The sequence below is a fragment of the Engystomops pustulosus genome, chromosome 4 (assembly GCF_040894005.1).
Source record: "Engystomops pustulosus chromosome 4, aEngPut4.maternal, whole genome shotgun sequence".
In the NCBI taxonomy this organism is placed as follows: Eukaryota; Metazoa; Chordata; class Amphibia; order Anura; family Leptodactylidae; genus Engystomops; species Engystomops pustulosus.
Genome location: NC_092414.1, coordinates 218,652,742 through 218,680,666, shown reverse-complemented (window position 1 = coordinate 218,680,666; position 27,925 = coordinate 218,652,742). Strand labels below are relative to the sequence as shown.

At 40.6% G+C, this 27,925-nt stretch overlaps 1 protein-coding gene across 4 annotated transcripts in view; it reads right to left on the bottom strand.

Moving 5' to 3' along the window:
• Positions 1-27,925, bottom strand: part of LOC140128358 (NACHT, LRR and PYD domains-containing protein 12-like) — a 118,429-nt gene that overhangs the window by 44,346 nt on the left and 46,158 nt on the right. For 3 of the 4 annotated variants that reach the window (XM_072149996.1, XM_072149999.1, XM_072149997.1), the window contains 5 exons: positions 25,551-25,721; positions 22,716-22,886; positions 9,257-9,427; positions 7,398-7,568; positions 890-1,060 (listed from right to left, as the gene is read on the bottom strand). In XM_072149996.1, coding sequence (XP_072006097.1) covers positions 890-1,060; positions 7,398-7,568; positions 9,257-9,427; positions 22,716-22,886; positions 25,551-25,721 — 855 coding nt within the window. The remainder of the gene's footprint in view (positions 1-889; positions 1,061-7,397; positions 7,569-9,256; positions 9,428-22,715; positions 22,887-25,550; positions 25,722-27,925) is intronic. The other variant, XM_072149998.1, reaches the window with a different exon arrangement.

Sequence of the window (27,925 nt, the reverse complement as noted above, 5' to 3'; positions counted from 1 at the left end):
GGAGCCAGGAAAGAAGCTTCCCAGCCTCCAAACCTGCCTGGAAAATGTGAACATACATAGCTAGCACATGCGCAGTTCACATATGCCGGCCACCTCACTAGAGCAGGACGGCTGCTGCGCATGGGCAATAGCTTCACTGCTGCTTTTATATGAAGGGGGTTTAGCAGTGGCGGCATGCTACTGTGCATGCCTGGAAGGTTTGGAGGCCAGGGAGCCTCATTCCAGGCACCTGTGCGGCCACTGCTGCTTACAAGCGGCAGCGGCCATATCTTATGTCAGCACAGGGCCGTTGCTAGGGGGCAGGTAAGTCCTATTTACAGTTATGGGCATGTAGGTAGGGTTTTTTTTAAAAAAAACTATAAATTGAAGAAATATTTCTTTATTCTGTTAGGGATTGATTAAACCAAACTTGGTGAGAAGAAACATACCCCTTTAGGCATCCAATTTTGGTTTTGATTATAAAAATACAGACGCAATAAAAAGACCATTTGTGATTTCAACCAAGGGGGGGGGGGATTCATTATGCCTTTTCTACCAGTTTGGAGCATGAATATATGAGTATATAAGTGTAAAAATGTAAGTAGGGATGCTCAATGGCTGCTATAGGGCCCGCACAGAAGGGGGCCCGGTCAAGATGCTCAGCTGGTCTTTCTTTGTTCTCCAAAGATAGTTGACAAAAGTGAAGAAGCTGAAGTGTACAGCAGATAATTGTGTGAATACCAGGCTGGCCGCATGCAGGACAGAGGACGGGGGTCTATCAGGGAGCCTGTGCGCAGCCAGACAGTTATTCACGCGTGTTACCTGATACAGGATCTCTACATGTGAACTGATTTCTCCTGAACTATATGGAGGCTGCACTAAAGCCTGGATATTGATCACTTATACTTACTCTAGTTTCTCTATCCTGCAGCCGGGACTGGACAGAGCGTCCATCAGGTCAGTGAGGCGAGGACCGGACAGACAATTCCAAGACAAGTCAAGGATCTTCAAAGAGGGGCTATTCTTTATACCAGATGCCAACTGGATGCAGGAGGCATCTGATAGATGATTACTACTCAAACTAAAAGAAAAACAAGATGATTCATGTTAGACATATACACAGATTGTTGGGATGAAATCTGTAGACATTAATTTAGCAAGAAAATGTTCCCACTATTTTGGCAAAACACATAAATCTCTAGAAGCCGCTTACAATGTATGTGATGAATGTCGGCAACTAAATCATACATCATCAGAAAACTCATCTTTGTTCCACATCAATGCTACCACCAGAGCAGAACCAGTGGTACTCTCTACAGGCTTGTCATGACATGGGACCTCCTTTCCTCAGTGCAGGGTGACTGCTATCTCTAATAAATTGGGGGTGTATGGTGTTGTACATACTATGATATATTCTAAGGGGAATATATATAAGATATATACTAGAGTCTATAAAAAAATCTCTGTACTCACCTTTCACAGGCTGTGCATAGGGAGCTGCTGGCTATATACAAGGGAAGCAGGCACTGGCTATATACTAAGGGAACAGGCACTGGTTATATACTAAGGGGGCAGACACTGGCTATATACTAGGGGACAGGCACTGGCTATACACTAGGGGGCTGCTGGCTATATTAAAGGGGGCAGTCACAAGCTATATTAAGGAGCAGGAGGACTATGGGCAGTAGACTGGCTATATATTAAGGGGCAGGGGGCTGCTGGCTATATATTAGGGGGCAGGAGGCTGACTATATACTAGGGGGCTGCTGGCTATATACTAAGGGGGCAGGCACTGACTATATACTAGGGGTCTACTAGCTATATAAAAGGGGGCAGTAACTGGCTATATTAGCGGGCAAGGGCCACTGGCTTTATACTATATGCAGGAGACTGGCTATATATTAGGGGGCAGAGGGCTGCTGGCTATATACTAGGGGGCAGGGGGCATGCTCTATACTAGGGGGCGGGGGGCTTCTGGCTATATACTAGGGAGCAGGGGGCTGCTGGCCATATACTAGGGCAGTGATGGCAAACCTTTTAGAGGCCAAGTGCCCAAACTGCAACCCAAAACCCCCCTTATTTAACGCGAGCTGCCAACCAAAAATTAAAGCAGTAACTTATTGCTCCCTGTTTAACAACTTTCAATGATATTGACCTCCTAAGGACAGCAACACAGTAGAAAGATGGAAAATTTTCATCATTTTAGCTTCTTTCCAGTGTCCCTCTGTACACAGGATCGTGGGGCCAGCAGGAGGTCCTAAAATAATTCAACCCTGTCTAAATCTCCCTCTTCCTACAGTCCCAAGTAGCGAAGAAAGTATCAAAATATGACTGAAAGCAGCATCTTTTAAGTTGCTTGGAACTGCAGGAAGATTCTTTGAGTCTTGTCTGGTGTGCTGGGATGATGGCCTGGGTGCCCACAAAATGGGCTCTGAGTGCCGCCTCTGGCACCCGTGCCATAGGTTCGCCATCACTGTAATAGGGGGTAGGGGGCTGGCTTTTACAAAACTCTTTAAAAAGAATCACTGTACTCACCTTTCTGACGCTCCTCTTCTGTCTTATGAAGCTCCGGCTCCGGGGACCCTCAGTGGGTTTCGGAACGGTGAGTACAGAGGTTTTTTTTAAGTGGACAGGCACTGGCTATATACTGAAGGGGCAGGCATTGGCTATATACTAAATTGACAGGCACTGGCTAAATACTAAGGGGGCAAACACTGGCTATATACTAAGGGGCTGCTGGCTATATAAAAGAGGTAGTTACTGGCTTTATTAGGGGCAGGGGCTACTGGCTATATACTGTGGGCAGAAGACTGGCTATATACTATTGGCAGGAGAATGGCTATAAATTAGGGGGCATGGGGCTGCTGGCTATATACTAGGGGGCAGGAGGCATTCTCTATGCTAGGGGGCAGGAGGCTGCTGGCCATATACTAGGGGGTAGGGGGATGGCTATATTCTAGGGCACATGGGCTGCTGGCTATATACTAGGGGGCAGGGGGCTGCTTATACTCAAATCTTTAAAAAAAATCACTGTATTCACATTTCTGTCCCCTCTTCTGTCTTATGAAGCTCCAGCTCTGAAGACCTTCAGGGGGGTTCGGAAAGGTGAGTACAGAGGTTTTTATATTAATAGGCTGTTTATATGGGGCTGCTGGCTATATACAAGGGGAACAGAGCTGGATATATACTAAGGGGGAAGGCATTGGCAATATACTAAAGCGTCAGGCACTGGCTATTTCATAAATTGGCAGGCACTGGCAATATACTAAGGTGCTAAAAGGGGGCAGTAACTGGCTATATTAGGGGGCAGGAGCTACTGGTTATATACTACAGGCAGGAGACTGGCTATATATTAGGGGGCAGGGGGCTGCTGGCTATATACTAGGGACAGGAGGCATGCTCTATACTAGGGAGTGAGGGGCTGCTGGATATAAACTAGGGGGTAGGGGGCTGGCTATATACTAGGGCACATGGGCTGCTGGCTATATATTAGGGGACAGGGACTGGCTTTATACTGGGGGGCTGCTGGCTATATAATGAGGGACATGTGCTTTCAGGCTATATACTGGGTGTAGGCTTTGACTAATGCATTTCTTACCCTAGGCTTATACTTGCTTCAATAGGTATTCCCATTTTTTGTATTAAAATTAGGTATCTCGGCTTATACTTGGGTCGTTTTTTATTCAAGCATATATATATAGTACATTATTTAGGAGCACAGTGTTGACACTCTAATGCAACCATATTATATCTGTGGCTGCTTCATCCTGCCCATAAAGTATGGCCAAGGATGCGCTGATAAGTGTCGTTTGTTCTAATATGAACACTGGTATGTTCATTATTTATTGGCAAAAACAGAGGTCAAAAGTTCTCTGTAAGTCTTCACACAGTTGGCAAACACTGTTGCTGGTATGTTGGCCCATTCCTCCATGTACATCTATTCTAAAGTGATGTTAAAAAGCTGTTGCTGGGCAACACAGACTTTCAACTCCCTCCAAAGGTTTTTTATGGGGTTGCGATCTGGAGATTGGCTAGGCCACTCCTGGACCTTGAAAAGCTTCTTACGAAGCTGCTTCTATGTTACCCTGTTGGTTTGCTTGGGATTATTGTCATACTGAAAGACCCAGCCACTTTACCTCTTTAATGCTAATGCTGATGGGTATTAATTAGAGATGAGCGAGGATACTCGTCCGAGTATACAGCTCGGTCGAGTATTAGCATACTCGGACCAGCTCGTTACTCGCACGAGTATCTCGCCGGCTCGAGATCGAGCATTAAATTAATAAAAGAAAGTGAAGAACAGTATTTTTATTGCATAATAAAATATTACAGATGTTTACAGATGTTTTGCTTGTAAGAACACATTGAAATAACACTATTCTTCACTTTTCAGATGATCGCACGTGTCTTCCGCTAAGTTAGGACATGTTTGGAACATCTGGAATGTGAAGAATAGTGTTTTTTCAATGTGTTCTGCACTTAAATGCTCCTGTATTCACTGTTTTTAATGTTTTAATTCTATTCTTCACATTGCAGATGTGCGCGCACATCTCCGAACCTATCGGAAGACACGAGCGCACATCTGCAAAGTAAACAATAGAATAAAAGCATTAAAAACAGTGAACACAGGACCATTTAAGTGCAGAACACATTGTAAGAACACTAACTTCCTCTTTTCATTGATTACACACCTGAGCAAATGCTACTATAGCTCTTATGTAGTCAAATGTAATTAAGATATACGTAAAAAACACATTGCAATATTAACATGCATATCTTTTTTAAAAGAACATAGTAATAATACTATATACGGTGATTCGTGGGAACGAATTACATTTTTTTTTTTTCGGAAGACCCGAAGCTGTCATGGCGACGGATCGCCGTTCCCCGATGGCGTCACGGGGAGCGACGATCCTCGGCGGTGATCTGCAGGCTAATACCCATGATCGGTGTTAGCACCGACCGCGGGTGTTACCGGTAAGCCTTTGCTGCAATATGTTCAATAAGATCAGTGTCGTGAGGCCGAAACTGTCAACTCCCGCTATTCCACACGACCGTACGAGGAGCAAGTGCAGGACAATGGGGAGCGATGATACACATAAAAGATAGTGATTACTGCAAACATAGTTATAGGTGTATTATTATATACATGCCGATGGCGATTCTTATAACAAAGAAACTATTTGCTCGTTTTATGAACTAATGTAATTTGATTAAGCGTATTGAAGCTATTAACCTGTTTCAAGAGTAATAATGGAGCATTATTTCATGTTTCTGATTTAAATCATGAGGCCATCTCGTGTTCTATCTCCTCCTCTATGTAAGGGTTTTATTTTCTCCGTTGCAAAAAGCTCTAAGCTGCCTGTATTACTCTGATGTTTACATAAGCAGTGTTTGGCTATATTAGAGATAGAATTTTTGAAGCTTGTTATGTTGTATTTATTGTTTTGAGTGCCCCTTATGTGTTCCAAAAATGAATGTATAGTTTTATGATTAATATATAGTAATCATATATATATAGTAAAAAATATAGGTGTCACGGGTGGTCCCCACGATATGGGTCGCGGGCTCATTCGTGTTCCTTGCTCTCCGCAGGCGCAGCGCTTCTCACCCATCCCCACTCCAGAGTTCCATCCTCACTCTGTGTGCGCGTGTCCCCGCGTCCTAGGGTGTGCGCACTGCAGCCTCAGTAAATTTAAAGGGCCAGCGCACCATTAATTGGCGCTGGCCATTTTCCCATAAGGCTATTTAAACCTGCCTCTCCCATCACACCTTGCTGGATCTTTGTGCCTAGAGCCCTAGAGAAAGCTTTTCTATGCCTTGTGCTGTTTTCGTGAATTCCTGTTGTGACCCTGGTTCCGTTTCTGACTCCGCTCCTGTGCCGCCTGTCCTAACCTGTTGCTACGTCCCCGACTTTGAACCTGTGCTGCCCGTCCTGACCTCCTGCTTGTCCCCAACTACGAGATTGCCTGCCGTTTCTGTACCTCGAACTTGGCTGCCACTGCGGACAAGTCACGCCTGTGGTACGACCTGGTGGTACCATGCCGCAGCAAGTCCAACCCGCTTTGTGGCGGCTCTGGTGAAAACCGGGTGCCACTTAGACTCTGGTCCCAGGTAGTGGCTTGTGTCACCGTCCGCAGTGGTTCAGAGGATCCACAACCTCTGAGCCTGACAATAGTATATAGTATATAATCATATATATAATAACAGTTAAGTTTTATCTTTTTCTGACCACTGCTGATATTTATTACAAACAAAAGTTTCTGGAGTAAATATTACATTCTATTTAATTAAAGTATCAAATTCTTATTTCATGTAATTTATTTAAAAATCTTAAAATGTGATTATCCAGACTTTTTTTTAGATTTTCTCTAACAGTTGAAAAGTACCCTCTCCATTCTTTAAAGGTGTAAAATCTTGCAAAATCGTCAGAGTATCAAATACTTATTTTCCTCACTTTTCAGCCAAACCGGAATGTTAGAAATCTGTTCAGGTTCAGGTTTGGGTATCTATTACCCGAACCACCACAAGAAACATCCGTAATCGGTGCTGGCATTGATCATAAGTAGTAACTGCTTAAATGTTGCTCACAAAGTCTCCAACGTGATTTACATTACTGTGACTGCATCGATCTAAATGCCACTTCCAGAACCAATCTCAGGCTTAAACACCAGTGAAGGGGGACAGAGGTGAACCTGCACATTTCAGTACAAATGGTTCATATCTGCTCAACACTATTGAATATACATGCAATACAGCATACATTAAATTTATAGGACAGCAGGTGTGCACTCCTCCATTCTTCACCACTATCAACAGTAAAAAGGAGCAGGTTTTCTGGGACTGAGGCAAAGTAGGCAGGCTATCAACATAGATTGTGCAATTTCTGTTACCAACACTATCGAAGGAGGTAGAGTTATTCATTTAGCATTAGAAGCACTCGTTACACAACTGAAGTATGTGGTTTTGTCAATGGTTCAAAACCTAAAAAAGGCATGTATAGCATGTCCTCGCATGTCTCTATCTGTATTAATTTTGTATACTAACAGTAATGTCTCCTCCTGTACATGCCTCTTATACTCACAGTATTGTCCCTCCTGTAAGCATCTTTTCTACTCACAGTAATGTCTCCTCCTGTACACATCTCTTATACCCACAGCAATGCCTCCTCCTGTACATATCTCTTATAGCAACAGTAATGTCTCCTCCTGTACACATCTCTTATTCAAGCAGTAATGTCTCCTCCTGTACACAACTCTTATTCACACAGTAATGTCTCCTCCTGTACACATCTCTTATACTCACAGTAATGTCTCCTCCTGTACACATCTCATAGACACACAATAATGTCTCCTTCTGTAAACATCTCTTATACTCGCAGTAATCTCTCCTGTTTTATGCATCTCTTATATACTCACCTTAACTCCTCTATCCTGCAGTCTGGACTAGACAAAGCTTCCATCATGACATTGAGTTGAGGACCAGACAGATGGTTATCAGAGAGGTTAAGTTTTTTAAATGAGAGGTTATTCCTTATTCCAGATGATAAATGGATGCAAGATAAATCTGTAAGATTATTGCTACGCAAACTATAAGAAAATAAGATATGGGTGTCAAATAAAATACGATTAGATAAAAAGGCTAAAAAAAGTATAACAAAATAAGTGCAGTGTCTCCACATACAACTTCACATGATAGGTTTGGATGTAGCTAGTCAGCAGACGTTGTCACATTCAGTATGATAGTATTACACATTATAGAATCATGTCCTTTAAATGGAGATCATTGTCAATGCTGGACTGGGTGTACGTTGATCTTCACAGAGTCGGATGTAGGAAGTCTAGATGTTCCTGTAGGATTTTTCCATCAATTAATAGTATATGAGACAAAGGCTCAGGAATAGGAAGACTCCTGATATGAGCATGAAATATGAGATACCTATCTATTCCTGTACATAACCGTTTTCCATATGCTTTTTGTGTATCTTGCATAGGAGAGGACTTTCAGTATTGGCTTTAGCAAACTCTACATAAAGGAAAGATTTGTAGAGAACTCAGTAGAAGTTATCCCGACAACAGATTCTTTTGACCATTCAATTGATTTTGTAGCTCAAGAGTAACCCTGGGCCTCTTGGCTGATTCTCCTCTTCTGAGCCATCTGTTTCGGTGGATGGAAGTGTCCTTATAGGTTAGCAGTTGTAAGATAATCCTTTCCATTTGAAGATTATTTTCCTGAGTTTTTCAAAGCTTGGGCTCTTTTTTTTTAGAAAGCCTAACTTTGCAATAAACTATCACAACTTTGGGGGTCATTTACTAAGGGCCCGATTCGCGTTTTCCCGACGTGTTACCTGAATATTTCCGATTTGCGCTGATTTTCCCTGCATTGCCCCGGGATTTTGGCGCACGCGATCGGATTGTGGCGCATCGGCGCCGGCATGCACGCGACGGATATCGTCGGGCGGATTCGGACGGATTCGGAAAAACAGCCGCATTTTTTAAAAAAAAGTGTTGCGGGACTCGGACTTACCTTCACCAGGTATAGGCCGGTGAACATCAGTGCATTCCGGTGGGCCTCGGGGAACTTCAGCGCAGCAGCGCCACCCGGTGGGCGTCGGAGGAACAACCTTAGTGAATCCCGGCCGGACCTGAATCCACCGCAGAGAACGCGCTGCTGGATCGCGAATGGACCGGGTAAGTAAATCTCCCCCTTTATCTCAGAGCTTCATGCTATTTTTCTTGGTTTTAACAATGTGGTTTGTTCACAAATGTTCTCTAACAAACCTCTGAGACCCTAACAAAACAGCTGTAGCTATTGAGACTAAACTACACACAGATCTGCTCTTCTTACTAATTAGGTAACTTCTAAAGATAATCAGACATACCAGATTTTATTTAGGGGTATTAGAGTACAGGGTCCTGGATACATATGGGATGCAATGTGTCTTCACAGATACTGTTCTATCACATAGAATATCCATAAAATATATTTAAGTTTGTGGCTGTGATATTTAAAAATGAGAAAATGTTCAAGTGGTGCATTATAGAAGGACAATGTAAGTAAATGTGCCCTAATGCGTAACATCACCACCACTGTCCACAACAACAACAAGTAGCAGGTCTAACATTAACAAAGATAGAGTTAGTGAAAGAGATGGATTAGGGGTGTCCATTTAGCATGTTATTTGAAGGCTTGTTCATAGAAATAAATTGGCATAAAATAGAACAAAAATGATGTATCTGGTGTTTTCACGTGTTCTTTAAATATCTCTTGTACTCACTCTAATTTCTCGATTCTGCAGTCTGGACTGGACAGAGCATCCAGCAAGACACTGATGTGAGGACCAGACAGGTGATTAAAAGACAGGTCCAGTATCTTCAGGGAGGGGTTATTCAATATTGCAGAGGCCAATTGGGTGCAGGCCCAGTCTGGTAGATTATTACTATGTAAACTGTAACCATAAGAGTTAATATAAATGAGGGATCAGAAGACATTATCACAAATCAAATAATGTGTTCAGTGTCACATTTTCATATCTGATTTCCACATCTCTGAGCTACTTCCTTTCAATATGTGAAAACTGCTGAAATTAGGATGGAATTCTAGTGCAATCTGTTTTTTTGCATACAACCATTAACTTTAATGGGTAAGTTCTATGCTAGACTTAAATCAGAGTAGTGCATACTGTACACCTCTATAATACTCACAGTAATGTTACCTGCTGTATATATCTCTTATACTCTTAGTAATATCTCCTCATGTACACATCTTACACTAACAGTAATGTCTCCTCATGTATACATCCCTTATATACATAGCAATGTCTCCTCCTTTACATATATATTATACTTACAATAATATCTCCTCTTTTACACAGTTTATACTCAAAGTAATGTCTCCTCCTGTACACATCTCTTATTCTCACAAAAATGTCTCTTCCTGTACATATTTCTTATTCTCCTGGCAATGTCCCCTTCTGTACACATCTCTTATACTCACAGTATTGTCTCCTACTGTACACATCTCTTATACACACAGCAATGTATCCTCCTGTACAGATCTCTTATACACTCAGTATTGTCTCTTCCTGTACATATCTCTTATTCTCCTGGTAATGTCTCCTTCTGTACACATCTCTTATACTCATAGTATTGTCTCCTCCTGAACACATCTCTTATATCACAGTAATGTCTCCTCCTGTACACAACTCTTATACTCACAGTAATATCTCCTTCTGTACACATCTCTTATACTCACAGCAATGTCTCCTCCTGTACACATCTCTTATACTCACAGAATTGTCTCCTCCTGTGCACATGTCTAATATCATAGTAATGTCTACTCCTGTACACATCTCTTATACTCACAGTAATATCTCCTTCTGTAATGATCTCTTATACTCACAGTAATGTCTACTCCTGTGCAAATCTCTTATACTCACTGTAATGTCTCCTACTCTACACATCTCTTATACTCACAGTAATGTCTATTCCTGTACACATCTCTTATATTCACAGTATTGTCTCCTCCTGTACACATCTCTTATACTCACAGTAATGTCTCCTACTATACACATCTTTCATATACACAGTAATGGCTCATCCTGTACACATCTCTTATACTCACTGTAATGTCTCCTAATGTATACATCTCTTATACTCACAGTAATGTCTCTTCCTGTTTACATCTCTTATACTCACAGTAATGTCTCCTCCTGTACACATCTCTTATACTCAATGTAATGTCTCCTACTGTACACATCTCTAATACTCACTGTAATGTCTCCTACTGTACACATCTTTCATATACACAGTGATGTCTCATCCTGTACACATCTCTTATACTCACAGTAATGTCTCCTCCTGTACACATCTCTTATACTCACAGTAATGTTTCCCCCTGTACACATCTCTTAAACTCACAGTAATGTCTCTTCCTTCACACATATGTTATACTCACAGTAATGCCTCCTCCTGTACATATCTCTTATACTCACAGTATTTTCTCCTCCTGTACACATATCTTATATTCACAGTATTGTCTCCTCCTGTACACATCTCTTAAACTCACAGTAATGTATCTTCCTGCACACATCTGTTATACTCACAGTAATGTCTACTCCTGTACATATCTCTTATACTCACAGTATTTTCTCCTCCTGTACACATCTCTTATATTCACAGTATTGTCTCCTCCTGTACACATCTCTTAAACTCACAGTAATGTATCTTCCTGCACACATCTCTTATAATTACAGTAATGTCTCTTTCTGTACACATCTCTTATACTCACAGTATTGTCTCCTCCTATACACAACTCTTATATTCCCAGTAATGTGTGCTCCTGTACATATCTCTTATACTCACAGTAATGTCTCCTCCTGTATATCTCTTAAAAAAACAGTAATGTTTCCTCATGTAAACATCTATTATTTTCACAGTAATGTCTCATGTACACATCTCTTATACTCACAGTAATAACTCTTCCTGTACACATCTCTTATACTCACAATATTATCTCCTCCAATGCACACCTCTTATACTCACTGTAATGTCTCCTACTGTACACATCTCTTATACTCACTGTAATGTCTCCTTCTGTACAGATCTCTTATACTCACTGTAATGTCTCCTACTGTACATCTCTTAAATACACAGTGATATCTCCTCCTATACACATCTTTCATATACACTGTAATGACTCATCCTGTACACATCTCTTATACTCACAGTAATGTCTCCTCCTGTACACATCTCTTATACTCACAGTAATGTCTCCTCCTGTACACATCTCTTAAACTCACAGCAATGTCTCTTCCTGCACACATCTGTTATACTCACAGTAATATCTCCTCCTGTACATATCTCTTATACTCACAGTAATGTCTTCTCCTGTACATCTCTTAAATACACAGTAATGTCTCCTCATGTACACATCTCTTATACTCAAAGTAATGTCTCCTGAACACATCTCTTATACCAGAGTAATGTCCCCTCCTGTACACATCTCTTATACACACAGTAATGTCTCCTCCTGTATACATCTCTTATACTCACAGCAATGTCTCCTCCAGTACATATCTCTTATACTCACAGTAATGTGTCCTTCTGTACATATGTCTTATTTGCTTTGTGATATCTCCTCCTTTAAACATCTCTTATACTAACAGTAATGTCTCTTTCTGTACACATCTCTTATACTCAGTATTGTCTCCTCCTGTACACAACTCTTATACTCACAGTAATGTCTCCTCCTGTACAAATCTCTTATACTCATTGTAATGTCTCCTACTGTACACACCTCTTATACTCACTGTAATATCTCCTACTGTAAACATATCTTATACTCACTGTAATGTCTCCTACTGTACATATCTCTTATACTCACAGTAATGTTTCCTTCTGTACATATGACTTATACGCACTGTGATATCTCCTTCTGTACACATCTCTTATACTCACAGTAATGTCCCCTCCTGTACACAACTCTTATACACACAGTAATGTCTCCTCCTGTATACATCTCTTATACTCACAGTAATGTCTCTTTCTGTACATATTTCTTATACTCACAGTATTGTCTCCTCCTGTACACATCTCTTAAACTCACAGTAATGTCTCTTCCTGCACACATCTGTTATACTCACAGTAATGTCTCTTCCTGTACACATCTCTTATACTCACAGTAATATCTCCTCCTGTACACATCTCTTATACTCACAGTAATGTCTATTCCTGTACAAATCTCTTAAACTCACAGGATTGTCTCTTCCTGCACACATCTGTTATACTCACAGTAATGTCTCTTCCTGTACACATCTCTTATACTCACAGTAATATCTCCTCCTGTACATATCTCTTATACTCACAGTAATGTCTCCTCCTGTACATCTCTTAAATACACAGTAATGTCTCCTCCTGTACACATCTCTTATACGCAAAGTAATGTCTCCTCCTGTACATCTCTTAAATACACAGTAATGTACCCTCCTGTACACATCTCTTATACTCACAGTAATGTCTCCTCCTGTACATATCTCTTATATCACATTAAGGTTTCCTCCTGTACATATCTTTCATACGCACAGTAATGTCTCCTCCTATACACACCACTTATACTCACAGTAATATCTCCTCCTGTATACATCTCTTATACTCACTGTAATGTATCCTCCTGTACACATCTCTTATAATCACAGTAATGTCTATTCCTGTACAAATCTGTTATACTCACAGTAATGTCTCCTCCTTTACATATCTCTTATATTCACAGTATTGTCTCCTCCTGTACACATCTTTTATATTCACAGTATTGTCTCCTCCTGTACACATCTCTTAAACTCACAGTACTGTCTCTTCATGCACACATCTGTTATAATCACAGTGATGTCTCCTCCTGTACACATCTCTTATACTCACAGTAATGTCTGCTCCTGTACTCATCTCTTATGCTCACAGTAATGTTTCCTCCTGTCCACATCTCTTATTCTCACACAAATGTCTCCCACTGCAATCATCTTTTATACTCACTGTAATGTCTCCTACTGTACACATCTCTTATACTCAAAGTAATGTCTCCTCCTGTATACATCTTTCATATACCCTGTAATGTCCCATCCTCTACACATCTCTTATACTCACAGTAATGTCTGCTCCTGTACTCATCTCTTATACTCACAGTAATGTCTCCTCCTGTACACATCTCTTATACTGACAGTAAAGTCTCTTCCTGTACACATCTGTTATACTCACAGTAATGTCTCCTCCTGTACATATCTCTTATACTCACAGTATTTTCTCCTACTGTACACATCTCTTATACCACAGTAATGTCCCCTCCTGTACACATCTCTTATACACACAGTAATGTCTCCTCCTGTATACATCTCTTATACTCACAGCAATGTCTCCTCCAGTACATATCACTTATACTCACAGTAATGTTTCCTTCTGTACATATGTCTTATACGCTCTGTGATACCTCCTCCTGTAAAAATCTCTTATACTCACAGTAATGTCTCTTTCTGTACACATCTCTTATACTCACAGTATTGTCTCCTCCTGTACAAATCTCTTAAACTTACAGTAATGTCTCTTCCTGCACACATCTGTTATACTCACAGTATTGTCTCCTCATGTACACATCTCTTATACTCACAGTAATGTCTCTTCCTGCACACATCTGTTATACTCACAGTAATGTCTCCTCCTGTACATATCTCTTATACTCACAGTAATGTCTTCTCCTGTACATCTCTTGAATACACAGTAATGTCTCCTCCTGTACACATCCCTTATACTCACAGTAATGTCTCCTAAACACATCTCTTATACCACAGTAATGTCCCCTCCTGTACACATCTCTTATACACACAGAAATGTCTCCTCCTGTATACATCTCTTATACTCACAGCAATGTCTCCTCCAGTACATATATCTTATACTCACAGTATTGTCTCCTCCTGTACACAACTCTTATACTCACAGTAATGTCTCCTCCTGTACACATCTCTTAAACTCACAGTAATGTCTCTTCCTGCACACATCTGTTATACTCACAGTAATGTCTCCTCCTGTACATATCTCTTATATTCACAGTAATGTCTTCTCCTGTACACATCTCTTATACTCAAAGTAATGTCTCCCGAACACATTTCTTATTCCACAGTAATGTCCCCTCCTGTACACATCTCTTATACACACAGTAATGTCTCCTCCAGTATACATCTCTTATACTCACAGCAATGTCTCCTCCAGTACATATCTCTTATACTCACAGTAATGTTTCCTTCTGTACATATGTCTTATAGGCCCTTTGATATCTTTTCCTGTAAACATCTCTTATACTCACAGTATTTTCTCTTTCTGTACACATCTCTTATACTCACAGTAATGTCTCCTCCTGTACACATCTCTTATACTCACTGTAATGTCTCCTACTGTACATATCCCTTATACTGACAGTAATGTCTCCTCCTGTACATATCTCTTATACTGACAGTAATATCTCCTCCTGTACAAATCTCTTATACTCACAGTAGTGTCTCCTCCTGTACACATCTCCTATACTCACATTAATGTCTCCTCCTGTACACATCTCCTATACTTACATTAATGTCTCCTCCTGTACATATCTCTCAAACTCACAGTAATGTCTCTTCCTGTACATATCTCTTATACTGAAAGTATTGTCTTCTCCTGCACATATCTCTCATACTCACAGTAATGTCTCCTCCTGTACACATCTCTTATACTCACTGTATTGTCACCTCCTGTACACATCTTTTATACTCACAGTGATGTCTCCTCCTGAACACATCTTTTATACTCACAGTAATGTCTCCTCCTGTACACATCTCTTATATCACAGTAATGTCTTCTTATGTACACATCTTTTATACTCACTCTAATGTCTCATCCTGTACACACTTCTTATACTCACAGTAATGTCTACTTCTGTACACATCTCTAAAACTCACAGTAATGTCTCTTCCTGCACACATCTGTTATACTCAGAGTAATGTCTCCTCCTGTACATATCTCTTATACTCACAGTAATGTCTCCTCCTGTATATTTCTAAAATACACAGTAATGTCTCCTCATGTAAACATCTCTTATACTCACAGTAATGTCTCCTCATGTAAACATCTCTTATACTCACAGTATTTTCTCCTCCTGTACACATCTCTTATATTCACAGTATTTTCTCCTCATGTACACATCTCTTAAACTCACAGTAATGTCTCTTCCTGCACACATCTGTTATACTCAGAGTAATGTCTCCTCCTGTACATATCTCTTATACTCACAGTAGTGTCTCCCCCTGTATATTTCTAAAATACACAGTAATGTCTCCTCATGTAAACATCTCTTATACTCACAGTAATGTCTTCTCATGTAAACATCTCTTATACTCACAGTAATGTCTCTTTCTGTACACATCTCTTATACTCACAGTATTGTCTCCTCCTGTACACAACTCTTATACTCACAGTAATGTCTCCTCCTGTACATATCTCTAATACTCACAGTAATGTCTCCTGTACACATCTCTTATACTCAAGGTAATAACTCTTCCTGTACACATCTCTTATACTCACAGAAATATCTCCTCCTATACACACCTCTTATATTCACAGTAATATCTCCTCCTGAACACATCTATTATACTCACTGTAATGTCTCCTACTGTACACATCTCTTATACTCACTGTGATTTCTCCTCCTGTACACATCTCTTATACTCACTGTAATGTCTCCTACTGTACACATCTCTTATACTCACAGTAATGTCTCCTCCTGTACACATCTCGTAAACTCACACTAATGTCTCTTTCTGCACACATCTGTTATACTCACAGTAATATCTCCTTCTGTACATATCTCTTATACTCACATTATTTTCTCCTCCTGTACACATCTCTTAGTATCACAGTAATGTCTCTTCCTGCACACATCTGTTATACTTACAGTAATGTCTCCTCCTGTACATATCTCTTATACTCACAGTAATGTCTTCTCCTGTACACATCTCTTATACTCACAGTAATGTCAACTCCTGTACACATCTCTTATACACACAGTAATGTCTTCTCCTGTATACATCTCTTATACTCACAGCAATGTCTCCTCCAGTACATATCTCTTATACTCACAGTAATGTTTCCTTCTGTACATGTCTTATACGCTCTGTGATATCTCCTCCTGTAAACATCTCTTATACTCACAGTAATGTCTCTTTCTGTACACATCTCTTATACTTACAGTAATGTCTCCTCCTGTACACATCTCTTATACTCACAGTATTGTCTCCTCCTTTACACATCTCTTATACTCACAGTAATGTCTCCTGTACACATCTCTTAAACTCACAGAAATAACTCTTCCTGTACACATCTCTTATACTCACAGTATTATCTCCTCTTATACACACCTCTTATACTCACAGTAATATCTCCTCCTGAACACATCTCTTATAATCACAGTAATGTCACCTCCTGTACACATCTCTTATACTTACAGTAATGTCTCCTCCTGTACACATCTCTTATACTCACAGTAATGTGTCCTTCTGTACACATTTCTTATACTCACAGTAGTGTATCCTCATGTACACATCTCTTATACTCACTGTAATGTCTCCTTCTCTACACCTCTCTTATACTCACTGTAATGTCTCCCACTGTACACATTTCTTTTACTAACTGTAATGTTTCCTCCTGTACACATCTCTTATAATTATAGTAATGTCTCCTCCTGTACACATCTCTTATACTTACAGTAATGTCTCCTCCTGTACACATCTCTTATACTCAGAGTAATGTCTCCTCCTGTACACATCTCTTTTACTGACAGTAATGTCTTCTCCTGTACACATCTCTTATACTCACAGTAATGCGTCCTCTTGTACACATCTCTTATACTCACAGTAGTTTCTCCTCCTGTACACACCTCTTATACTCACAGTAATGTGTCCTCCTGTACACAGCTCTTATACTCACAGTAATGTCTCCTCCTGTACACATCTCTTATACTCACAGTAATGCCTCCTTCTGTACATATCTCTCATACTGACAGTAGTGTCTCCTCCTGTACACATCTCTTATACTAACAATAATATCTTCTCCTGTACAAATCTCTTATACTCACAGTAGTGTCTCCTCCTGTACACATCTCCTATACTCACATCAATGTCTTCTCCTGTACACATCTCCTATACTCACATTAATGTCTCCTCCTGTACATATCTCTCAAACTCACAGTAATGTCTCCTCCTGTACACATCTCTTATACTCACTGTAATGTCACCTCCTGTACACATCTTTTATACTCACAGTAATGTCTCCTCCTGTACACATCTTTTATACTCACAGTAATGTCTCCTCCTGTACACATCTCTTATATCACAGTAATGTCTTCTTCTGTACACATCTCTTATACTCACTGTAATGTCTCCTCCTGTACACACCTCTTAAACTCACAGTAATGTCTCCTCCTGTACACATCTCTTATACTCTCAGTAATGTCTCCTCCTGTAAATATCTCGTATACTGACAGTAATGTCTCCTCCTGTACATATTTCTTATACTCACAGTAATGTCTCCTCATATACAAATCTCTTATGCTCACAGTAATGTCTCCTCCTGTACATATCTCTTATACTCACAGTAATGTCTCCTCCTGTACATATCCCTTATACTGACAGTAATGTCTCCTCCTGTACATATCTCTTATACTGACAGTAATATCTCCTCCTGTACAAATCTCTTATACTCACAGTAGTGTCTCCTCCTGTACACATCTCCTATACTTACATTAATGTCTCCTCCTGTACACATCTCCTATACTTACATTAATGTCTCCTCCTGCACATATCTCTCAAACGCACAGTAATGTCTCTTCCTGTACATATCTCTTATACTGAAAGTATTGTCTTCTCCTGCACATATCTCTCAAACTCACAGTAATATCTCCTCCTGTACATATCTCTTATACTGACAGTAATGTCTCCTCTGTACATATTTCTTATACTCACAGTAATGTCTCCTCATATACAAATCTCTTATGCTCACAGTAATGTCTCCTCCTGTACATATCTCTTATACTCACAGTAATGTCTCCTCCTGTACATATCTCTTATACTCACAGTAATGTCTTCTCCTGTACACATCTCTTATACTCACAGTAATGTCAACTCCTGTACACATCTCTTATACACACAGTAATGTCTTCTCCTGTATACATCTCTTATACTCACAGCAATGTCTCCTCCAGTACATATCTCTTATACTCACAGTAATGTTTCCTTCTGTACATGTCTTATACGCTCTGTGATATCTCCTCCTGTAAACATCTCTTATACTCACAGTAATGTCTCTTTCTGTACACATCTCTTATACTTACAGTAATGTCTCCTCCTGTACACATCTCTTATACTCACAGTATTGTCTCCTCCTTTACACATCTCTTATACTCACAGTAATGTCTCCTGTACACATCTCTTAAACTCACAGAAATAACTCTTCCTGTACACATCTCTTATACTCACAGTATTATCTCCTCTTATACACACCTCTTATACTCACAGTAATATCTCCTCCTGAACACATCTCTTATAATCACAGTAATGTCACCTCCTGTACACATCTCTTATACTTACAGTAATGTCTCCTCCTGTACACATCTCTTATACTCACAGTAATGTGTCCTTCTGTACACATTTCTTATACTCACAGTAGTGTATCCTCATGTACACATCTCTTATACTCACTGTAATGTCTCCTTCTCTACACCTCTCTTATACTCACTGTAATGTCTCCCACTGTACACATTTCTTTTACTAACTGTAATGTTTCCTCCTGTACACATCTCTTATAATTATAGTAATGTCTCCTCCTGTACACATCTCTTATACTTACAGTAATGTCTCCTCCTGTACACATCTCTTATACTCAGAGTAATGTCTCCTCCTGTACACATCTCTTTTACTGACAGTAATGTCTTCTCCTGTACACATCTCTTATACTCACAGTAATGCGTCCTCTTGTACACATCTCTTATACTCACAGTAGTTTCTCCTCCTGTACACACCTCTTATACTCACAGTAATGTGTCCTCCTGTACACAGCTCTTATACTCACAGTAATGTCTCCTCCTGTACACATCTCTTATACTCACAGTAATGCCTCCTTCTGTACATATCTCTCATACTGACAGTAGTGTCTCCTCCTGTACACATCTCTTATACTAACAATAATATCTTCTCCTGTACAAATCTCTTATACTCACAGTAGTGTCTCCTCCTGTACACATCTCCTATACTCACATCAATGTCTTCTCCTGTACACATCTCCTATACTCACATTAATGTCTCCTCCTGTACATATCTCTCAAACTCACAGTAATGTCTCCTCCTGTACACATCTCTTATACTCACTGTAATGTCACCTCCTGTACACATCTTTTATACTCACAGTAATGTCTCCTCCTGTACACATCTTTTATACTCACAGTAATGTCTCCTCCTGTACACATCTCTTATATCACAGTAATGTCTTCTTCTGTACACATCTCTTATACTCACTGTAATGTCTCCTCCTGTACACACCTCTTAAACTCACAGTAATGTCTCCTCCTGTACACATCTCTTATACTCTCAGTAATGTCTCCTCCTGTAAATATCTCGTATACTGACAGTAATGTCTCCTCCTGTACATATTTCTTATACTCACAGTAATGTCTCCTCATATACAAATCTCTTATGCTCACAGTAATGTCTCCTCCTGTACATATCTCTTATACTCACAGTAATGTCTCCTCCTGTACATATCCCTTATACTGACAGTAATGTCTCCTCCTGTACATATCTCTTATACTGACAGTAATATCTCCTCCTGTACAAATCTCTTATACTCACAGTAGTGTCTCCTCCTGTACACATCTCCTATACTTACATTAATGTCTCCTCCTGTACACATCTCCTATACTTACATTAATGTCTCCTCCTGCACATATCTCTCAAACGCACAGTAATGTCTCTTCCTGTACATATCTCTTATACTGAAAGTATTGTCTTCTCCTGCACATATCTCTCAAACTCACAGTAATATCTCCTCCTGTACATATCTCTTATACTGACAGTAATGTCTCCTCTGTACATATTTCTTATACTCACAGTAATGTCTCCTCATATACAAATCTCTTATGCTCACAGTAATGTCTCCTCCTGTACATATCTCTTATACTCACAGTAATGTCTCCTCCTGTACATATCCCTTATACTGACAGTAATGTCTCCTCCTGTACATATCTCTTATACTGACAGTAATATCTCCTCCTGTACAAATCTCTTATACTCACAGTAGTGTCTCCTCCTGTACACATCTCCTATACTCACATTAATGTCTCCTCCTGTACACATCTCCTATACTTACATTAATGTCTCCTCCTGTACATATCTCTCAAACTCACAGTAATGTCTCTTCCTGTACATATCTCTTATACTGAAAGTATTGTCTTCTCCTGCACATATCTCTCATACTCACAGTAATGTCTCCTCCTGTACACATCTCTTATACTCACTGTATTGTCACCTCCTGTACACATCTTTTATACTCACAGTGATGTCTCCTCCTGAACACATCTTTTATACTCACAGTAATGTCTCCTCCTGTACACATCTCTTATATCACAGTAATGTCTTCTTCTGTACACATCTTTTATACTCACTGTAATGTCTCATCCTGTACACACTTCTTATACTCACAGTAATGTCTCCTCCTGTACACATCTCTTAAACTATCAGTAATGTCTCCTCCTGTACATATCTCTCATTCTCACAGTAATGTCTCCTCCTGTACATATCTCTCAAACTCACAGTAAAATCTCCTCCTGTACATATCTCTTATACTGACAGTAATGTCTCCTCCTGTACACATCTCTTATACTCACAGCTATGTCTCCTCCTGTACACAACTCTTATACTCACAGTAATTTCTCCTCCTGTACATATCTCTTATATCAAAGAAATGTCTCCTCCTGTACACATCTCTTATACTCACAGTAATGTCTCCTCCTGTACATATCTCTTATATCACATTAATGTCTCCTCCTGTACATATCTTTCATACTCACAGTAATGTCTCCTCCTGTACACATCTCTTATACTAACAGTAATGTCTCCTCCTGTACACATCTCTTTTATCACAGTAATGTCTTTTTCTGTACACATCTCTTATACTCACTGTAATGTCTCCTCCTGTACACACTTCTTATACTCACAGTAATGTCTCCTCCTGTACACATCTCTTATACTCTCAGTAATGTCTCCTCCTGTACATATCTCTCATTCTCACAGTAATGTCTCCTCCTGTACATATCTCTCAAACTCACAGTAAAGTCTCCATCTGTACATATCTCTTATACTGACAGTAATGTCTCCTCCTGTACATATTTCTTATACTCACAGTAATGTCTCCTCATATACACATCTCTTATGCTCACAGTAATATCTCCTCCTGTACATATCTCTTATACTCACAGTAATGTCTCCTCCTGTACATATCTCTTATACTGACAGTAATGTCTCCTCCTGTACACATCTCTTATACTCTCAGTAATGTCTCCTCCTGTACATATCTCTTATACTGACAGTAATGTCTCCTCCTGTACACATCTTTTATACTCTCAGTAATTTCTCCTCCTGTACACATCTCTTATACTCTCAGTAATGTCTCCTCCTGTATATATCTCTTATACTGACAGTAATGTCTCCTCCTGTACACATCTTTTATACTCTCAGTAATGTCCTCCTGTACACATCTCTTATACTCTCAGTAATGTTTCCTCCTGTACATATCTCTCATACTTTCAATAATGTCTCCTCCTGTACATATCTCTTATACTGACAGTAATATCTCCTCCTGTACACATCTCTTATACTCACAGTTATGTCTCCTCCTGTACACATCTCTTATACTCACAGAAATGTCTCCTCCTGTACACATCTCTTATACTCACAGTAATGTCTCCTCCTGTACATATCTCTTATATCACATTAATGTCTCCTCCTGTACATATCTTTCATACTCACAGTAATGTCTCCTCCTGTACACATCTCTTATACTCACAGTAATGTCTCCTCCTGTACACATCTCTTATACTCACAGTAATGTCTCCCCCTGTACACATTTCTCATACTCACTGTAATGTGTCCTCCTGTACACATCTCTTATACTCACTCTAACTCTTCTATCCTGCAGCCTGGACTGGATAGAGCTTCCATCAAGTCACTGAGGTAAGGACCAGACATATTATTATCAGACAGGTCAAGTATCTTCAGGGAGGGGTTATTTTTTATTCCAGATGCCAAATGTATGCAGGATTTTTCTGAAAGATTATTACTACGCAAACTGTAGGAAGAAGAAGAAGGGACGTTGGTGATGCATCAAGAGACAGTATCACAAATACATTGGCATTACATTTAGTTACAGTGCCCCTTAATACTGTGTAACATGATAAGATTGGATACAGCATGTTAGCAGACATGATTAAAGGACATGATTAGATACAACACCGTATCACACATAATAGGGACATGCAATTCAAATAGAGATCACAAATCTGTCCTGCCTCCTGAGAGGTGAATGGCCCTGTCCTTATCTGATCACCAGAAAAACTGGGATGTAAACTGATCTCCACAGATCCAGATGTAAGGAGTCTGGATGTTCCTGTGAGTCTCGTACATTTGCATAGATCAATAATACATGATAAAATGGTCCTCAGTCGGACTCGACCCCAGTTCAGGTCTCGAAACAGGTATCATTTTAATATTATCTATATATGAGTTTATATGTTTGTTTTTTAATACTTATTTTAAATTATTGGCTTGTAATTTGTCCATGAACTGGAACTCCTAGATGAAATTTTTTAGAGCTATCTCATAGCACAGAACGCCTTTGCCCACAATACTGCTCCATGTATTTATATGTTAACTAGAGATGAGTGAATCATCCAATATTTGATACCCTAAATCATCACCAAATATTTGTAAAGGTTTATGTTTGGGTACAAAAAAAATTGGGCAAAACCAATGTTACTCAAATTGTCTTGAAAATTGGTACATAACTCCCTTCAGTCATGTAAAGCACAGATGTTCATGAGAAGCTCCTATCTCATTTCTTCAAATATATTCATATTTTCATTTTCCCTCTGATGTCCCACTTCCCTAAGCTCTGGGATGAATTGCAGCAGTAGCAAATCATTGTCACAGTGAAAATGACACACAATGACACACATAGCTTTGGGGAAAGGCAGGTATTTAATGTGTTTTCCTATTTTAAAGCTTTCAAAAATAGTCCCTATTGTAATAGTATGATGGTTGGTGGCAAATGGAGTGTGGAGAGGGCCCAGGGGCATTGAAATGCTGGTAGGACAAGAAAGCAGCCATTTTGTTGAGGATTGTTTTTCCCCGTGCCATGGCATTATACCCATGTACAGCAATAGAGCTGTATTTCAGTATATGGTAAGAGTGATCAGACCCCCTTAGGGTTATAGTACGCGAGGGGGGATCTAGTCCCATCCAGGTCAACATCTGCAAAGAGTTTGTATATTCTCTCCATGATTGCGTGGGTTTCCCTTCTACACTCCAAAACATACTGGTAGGTTGCTTAGATTGTGAGCCCCATTGGGGACAGAGACTGATATGGCAAACTTTGTGCAGCGCTGCGTAATCTGTGTGCGCTATATAAATAGATTATTTATTATTGAAATAGCTCATGCTGTTTGCTGAGGCTCCTTGGCCCACCTCTAGATTTCTTACTCTGACTTCACCAGCAATGCTTCTACCACCTTGGCTATGCCACTACCACCAGCAGAGCTGAATACATTGTCCCTCATCTTTGAGTCCCCGCCACTTCTGGGCTACCCACACATTGAATGCTGTGTAAAAAAACAACAACAGGGAGGCCTTATTCAACATCTGGCAAAGTGTGCAGTGAGGGCAGAGCCAGCGCCAGCACTGGGCATACCTGGGCAAGTGCCAGGACCCATAGCTGCTTGGGGGCCCACATAAGGCTGTGCATAATACATGAGGGTGAGGGGGCTTTATGTAATGAATTCATAGGGTTTCAGGGGGCTTATATTAAATAACCATGAAGGGGCTGTTTGGTATGATAAACTAGGGAATACTTTATGGAACAGGAGACTGTTTTAGTTTCTGAATTTTTTAGTCGTCCCATAAGTTCACAGAAAAGGAGCCTACTGAAACCTGGAGCCAAACCTAATTGGGTATCTGTGGTGTAGGAGAAAAAGTAGAGGAACACCACTAGGAATTGGAATTAATGACACAGAACATCCATGCTTTGCTTGGGATGAAAAAAGCAGAAATATACGTCCTTTGACTTTTGGCTCCAACATAATGTAAAAGACTCAGAAGGAAGATCATCCTGCTGTGACTGAGAGGAGGAGGAGTGAGTCATCCAGTCCACAATTTCCCCCACACTTTCCTCTTCTATAATAAGGTTGTTCCTTTTTAAAGCCTGGGTGAGCTGTGACCTATGACCAGGGGTACATCAGGCATGAAGCAAGTTGAGCTTCTTGCCTCAGGTGGCACGACCTGCAGCAAGATGGGGGAGGCAGCATCAGAGTCACAAATCCGCATCTGACTCTTAAAAATTGTCTCTTCACGCCTGGTGTCGGCATGGGTGTGTGGCAAAATTATGGTAAAGAAACACACAACAGTCACAGAACTGTGAATGAGACTGCAAGAAGAGCTGAGCAGATCCCGGCAGAGCCGTGTGAGAGAATAGTGATGTCCTGTCTCCAGGGCTGATGTCCTGTGCATTACTTTCTGACTGGTGACTGCTGGGACCTGGAGAAAGTGTAATTATTATCTTTCTCTGTGCTACACTCATTTCTGTTCCTTATTTCTCATCATCACATGTTTTACAATACAAAGGTTTTATGTAGATAGCTTGGTAATTTTGTAAAACACTGTTCTAGTGGCCTGATGCACCCCTTACAAAAAAATCCATCAAAAATGTTCTCTAATTTCGATCTCTAGTGTAAAAACTCACCGTAATTCCTTAATCCTGCAGCCAGGACTGGAAAGAGCTTCCATCAAATCACTGAGGTGAGGACCGGACAGGTTGTTATTAGAAAGGTCCAATTTCGTCAGGGAGGGATTGTTCCTTATTACAGATGCCAACTGGATGCAAGATGTGTCTGGTAGCTTATTCATAGCCAGACTGTAAGAATAAGAAGACATGTAAGTGATGCTTCAGGAGACAGTATTACATTTTATGGAATTGAATGGACAGCACATAAGAGAATATCACAACAATTGTCCCATCCCATCTAATGTCCCATCATACAATGTCACATGATAGGATTTGATACAAGGGGTCATTAGACAGAATCGCACTAGATACAACTAAGAAGACAGTATAACAAGATCATGGAAGTTACAAAGCTGTTCTGTGTCCTGCAAGGAGAATATCCCTGTAACTTTATTGTTGATTACAAGTTGGTGATCACTGATATTGATTGATCTCCACAGAGGCAGATGTAATGAGTCTGAATGCTAATCAATAATTCATGAGAACATGGTCCTCAACTCAGTAAAAGGAAGACTCCAGACATAAGAAGTCTGAGAAGAGATTAGTGTAAGAGCACAGTACTTCTTCTCTATAACTGCATCATCTCTATTTCTATCCCAGGCATTTGGGTAGCTGGTAAGGGAGTCATACTGACACATGTGCAACATCCTGATTGGGGCCGACAGGATGCGAGGGCAGCAGAAGACTGAAGTGGAACCTGAAGTGGCTGGCTGTAGGGTGATTAGAACACAGATGTTAGGTATGCCTAGGTTTCAGTATAGATCTAATGCACACCAGTCTTGACTAGTAGGTCAGAATCAAGAAGAGGGCTGTGACTACATGAAGGAGGCCTGTGATGGTACCCGCAGACCAGGGACAAGCAATAGATTCTTAAGCAACTAACTCTTCCTTTATTGTAACTTGTATGGCAACTGGGTCTGCTCATCATTAATTATAACATCTGGTGGCAGAGTGTTCAAAGTCTTAATGCTCTTACGTATATTAAAAATTTCAGTCTATGGCAAAGGTTAGAACCACCTCTCTCTTAAGCTTAAAGGATTCACCCTGTCTATAGGGATGGTAGAACTCAATCTCCTCTATGTTGATGATAGAATTGCCTCTCCCATATGTGGGGAGGATGGCCCCTATCTCTGGTGGGGGTAGAACCTCCTCTCCTCTAGGTGTAGAGGATTCCCTGTCTATGGTGATGGTAGAACCCCCTCTCCTCTAGGTGTAGAGGATGCCCCCTGTCTATGGTGATGGTAGAACCTCCTCTCCTCTAGGTGTAGCGGATTCCCTGTCTATCGTGATGGTAGAAGCTCCTCTCCTCTTGGTGTAGAGGATACCCCCTGTCTATGGTGATGGTAGAACCTCCTCTCCTCTAGGGGTATAGGATGCCCCCTGTCTATGGTGATGGTAGAACCTCCTCTCCTCTAGGTGTAGAGGATTCCCTGTCTATCGTGATGGTAGAACCTCCTCTCCTCTAGGTGTAGAGGATACCCCCTGTCTATGGTGATGGTAGAACCTCCTCTCCTCTAGGTGTATAGGATGTCCCCTGTCTATGGTGATGTTAGAGCCTCCTCTCCTCTAGGTGTAGAGGATGCCCCCTGTCTATGGTGATGTTAGAGCCTCCTCTCCTCTAGGTGTAGAGGATGCCTCCTGTCTATGGTGATGATAGAGCCTCCTCTCCTCTAGGTGTAGAGGATGCCCCCTGTCTATGGTGATGTTAGAGCCTTCTCTCCTCTAGGTGTAGAGGATGCCCCCTGTCTATGGTGATGGTAGAACCTCCTCCCCTCTAGGTGTAGAGGATGCCCCTGTCTATAGTGATGGTAGAACCTCCTCTCCTCTAGGTGTAGAGGATGCCCCCTGTCTATGGTGATGGTAGAAACCCTTCTCCTCTAGGTGTAGAGGATGCCCCCTGTCTATGGTGATGGTAGAACCTCCTCTCCTCTAGGTGTAGAGGATGCCCCCTGTCTATGGTGATGTTAGAGCCTCCTCTCCTCTAGGTGTAGAGGATGCCCCTATCTATGGTGATGGTAGAATGTTAAACTGGAAAGTGCCAGTGAGAGAAGGGGTAGGGGAGAAAGGGGCCCCAAAGGCAGCTCTAGTTCTAGAGACTCAGAATACATACTTTAAAGAGTATATAGAATCTACAGTGCAACAGAAGTGTAGCCTCCAGCGACCACCATCAAAATGTGGAAGGTCTGAGACAGAGTAGTCACAGCTTTCAACATTGATAGGGTTAGCAAAGTGCTAGCACTAGAGGTAGAGTTGCGTTTTAGCATTTGAAACCCTGCTAAAAAAAAAGTAGGATGTGGTTATAACAATGGTACAGATCATAAAATAGATGTATA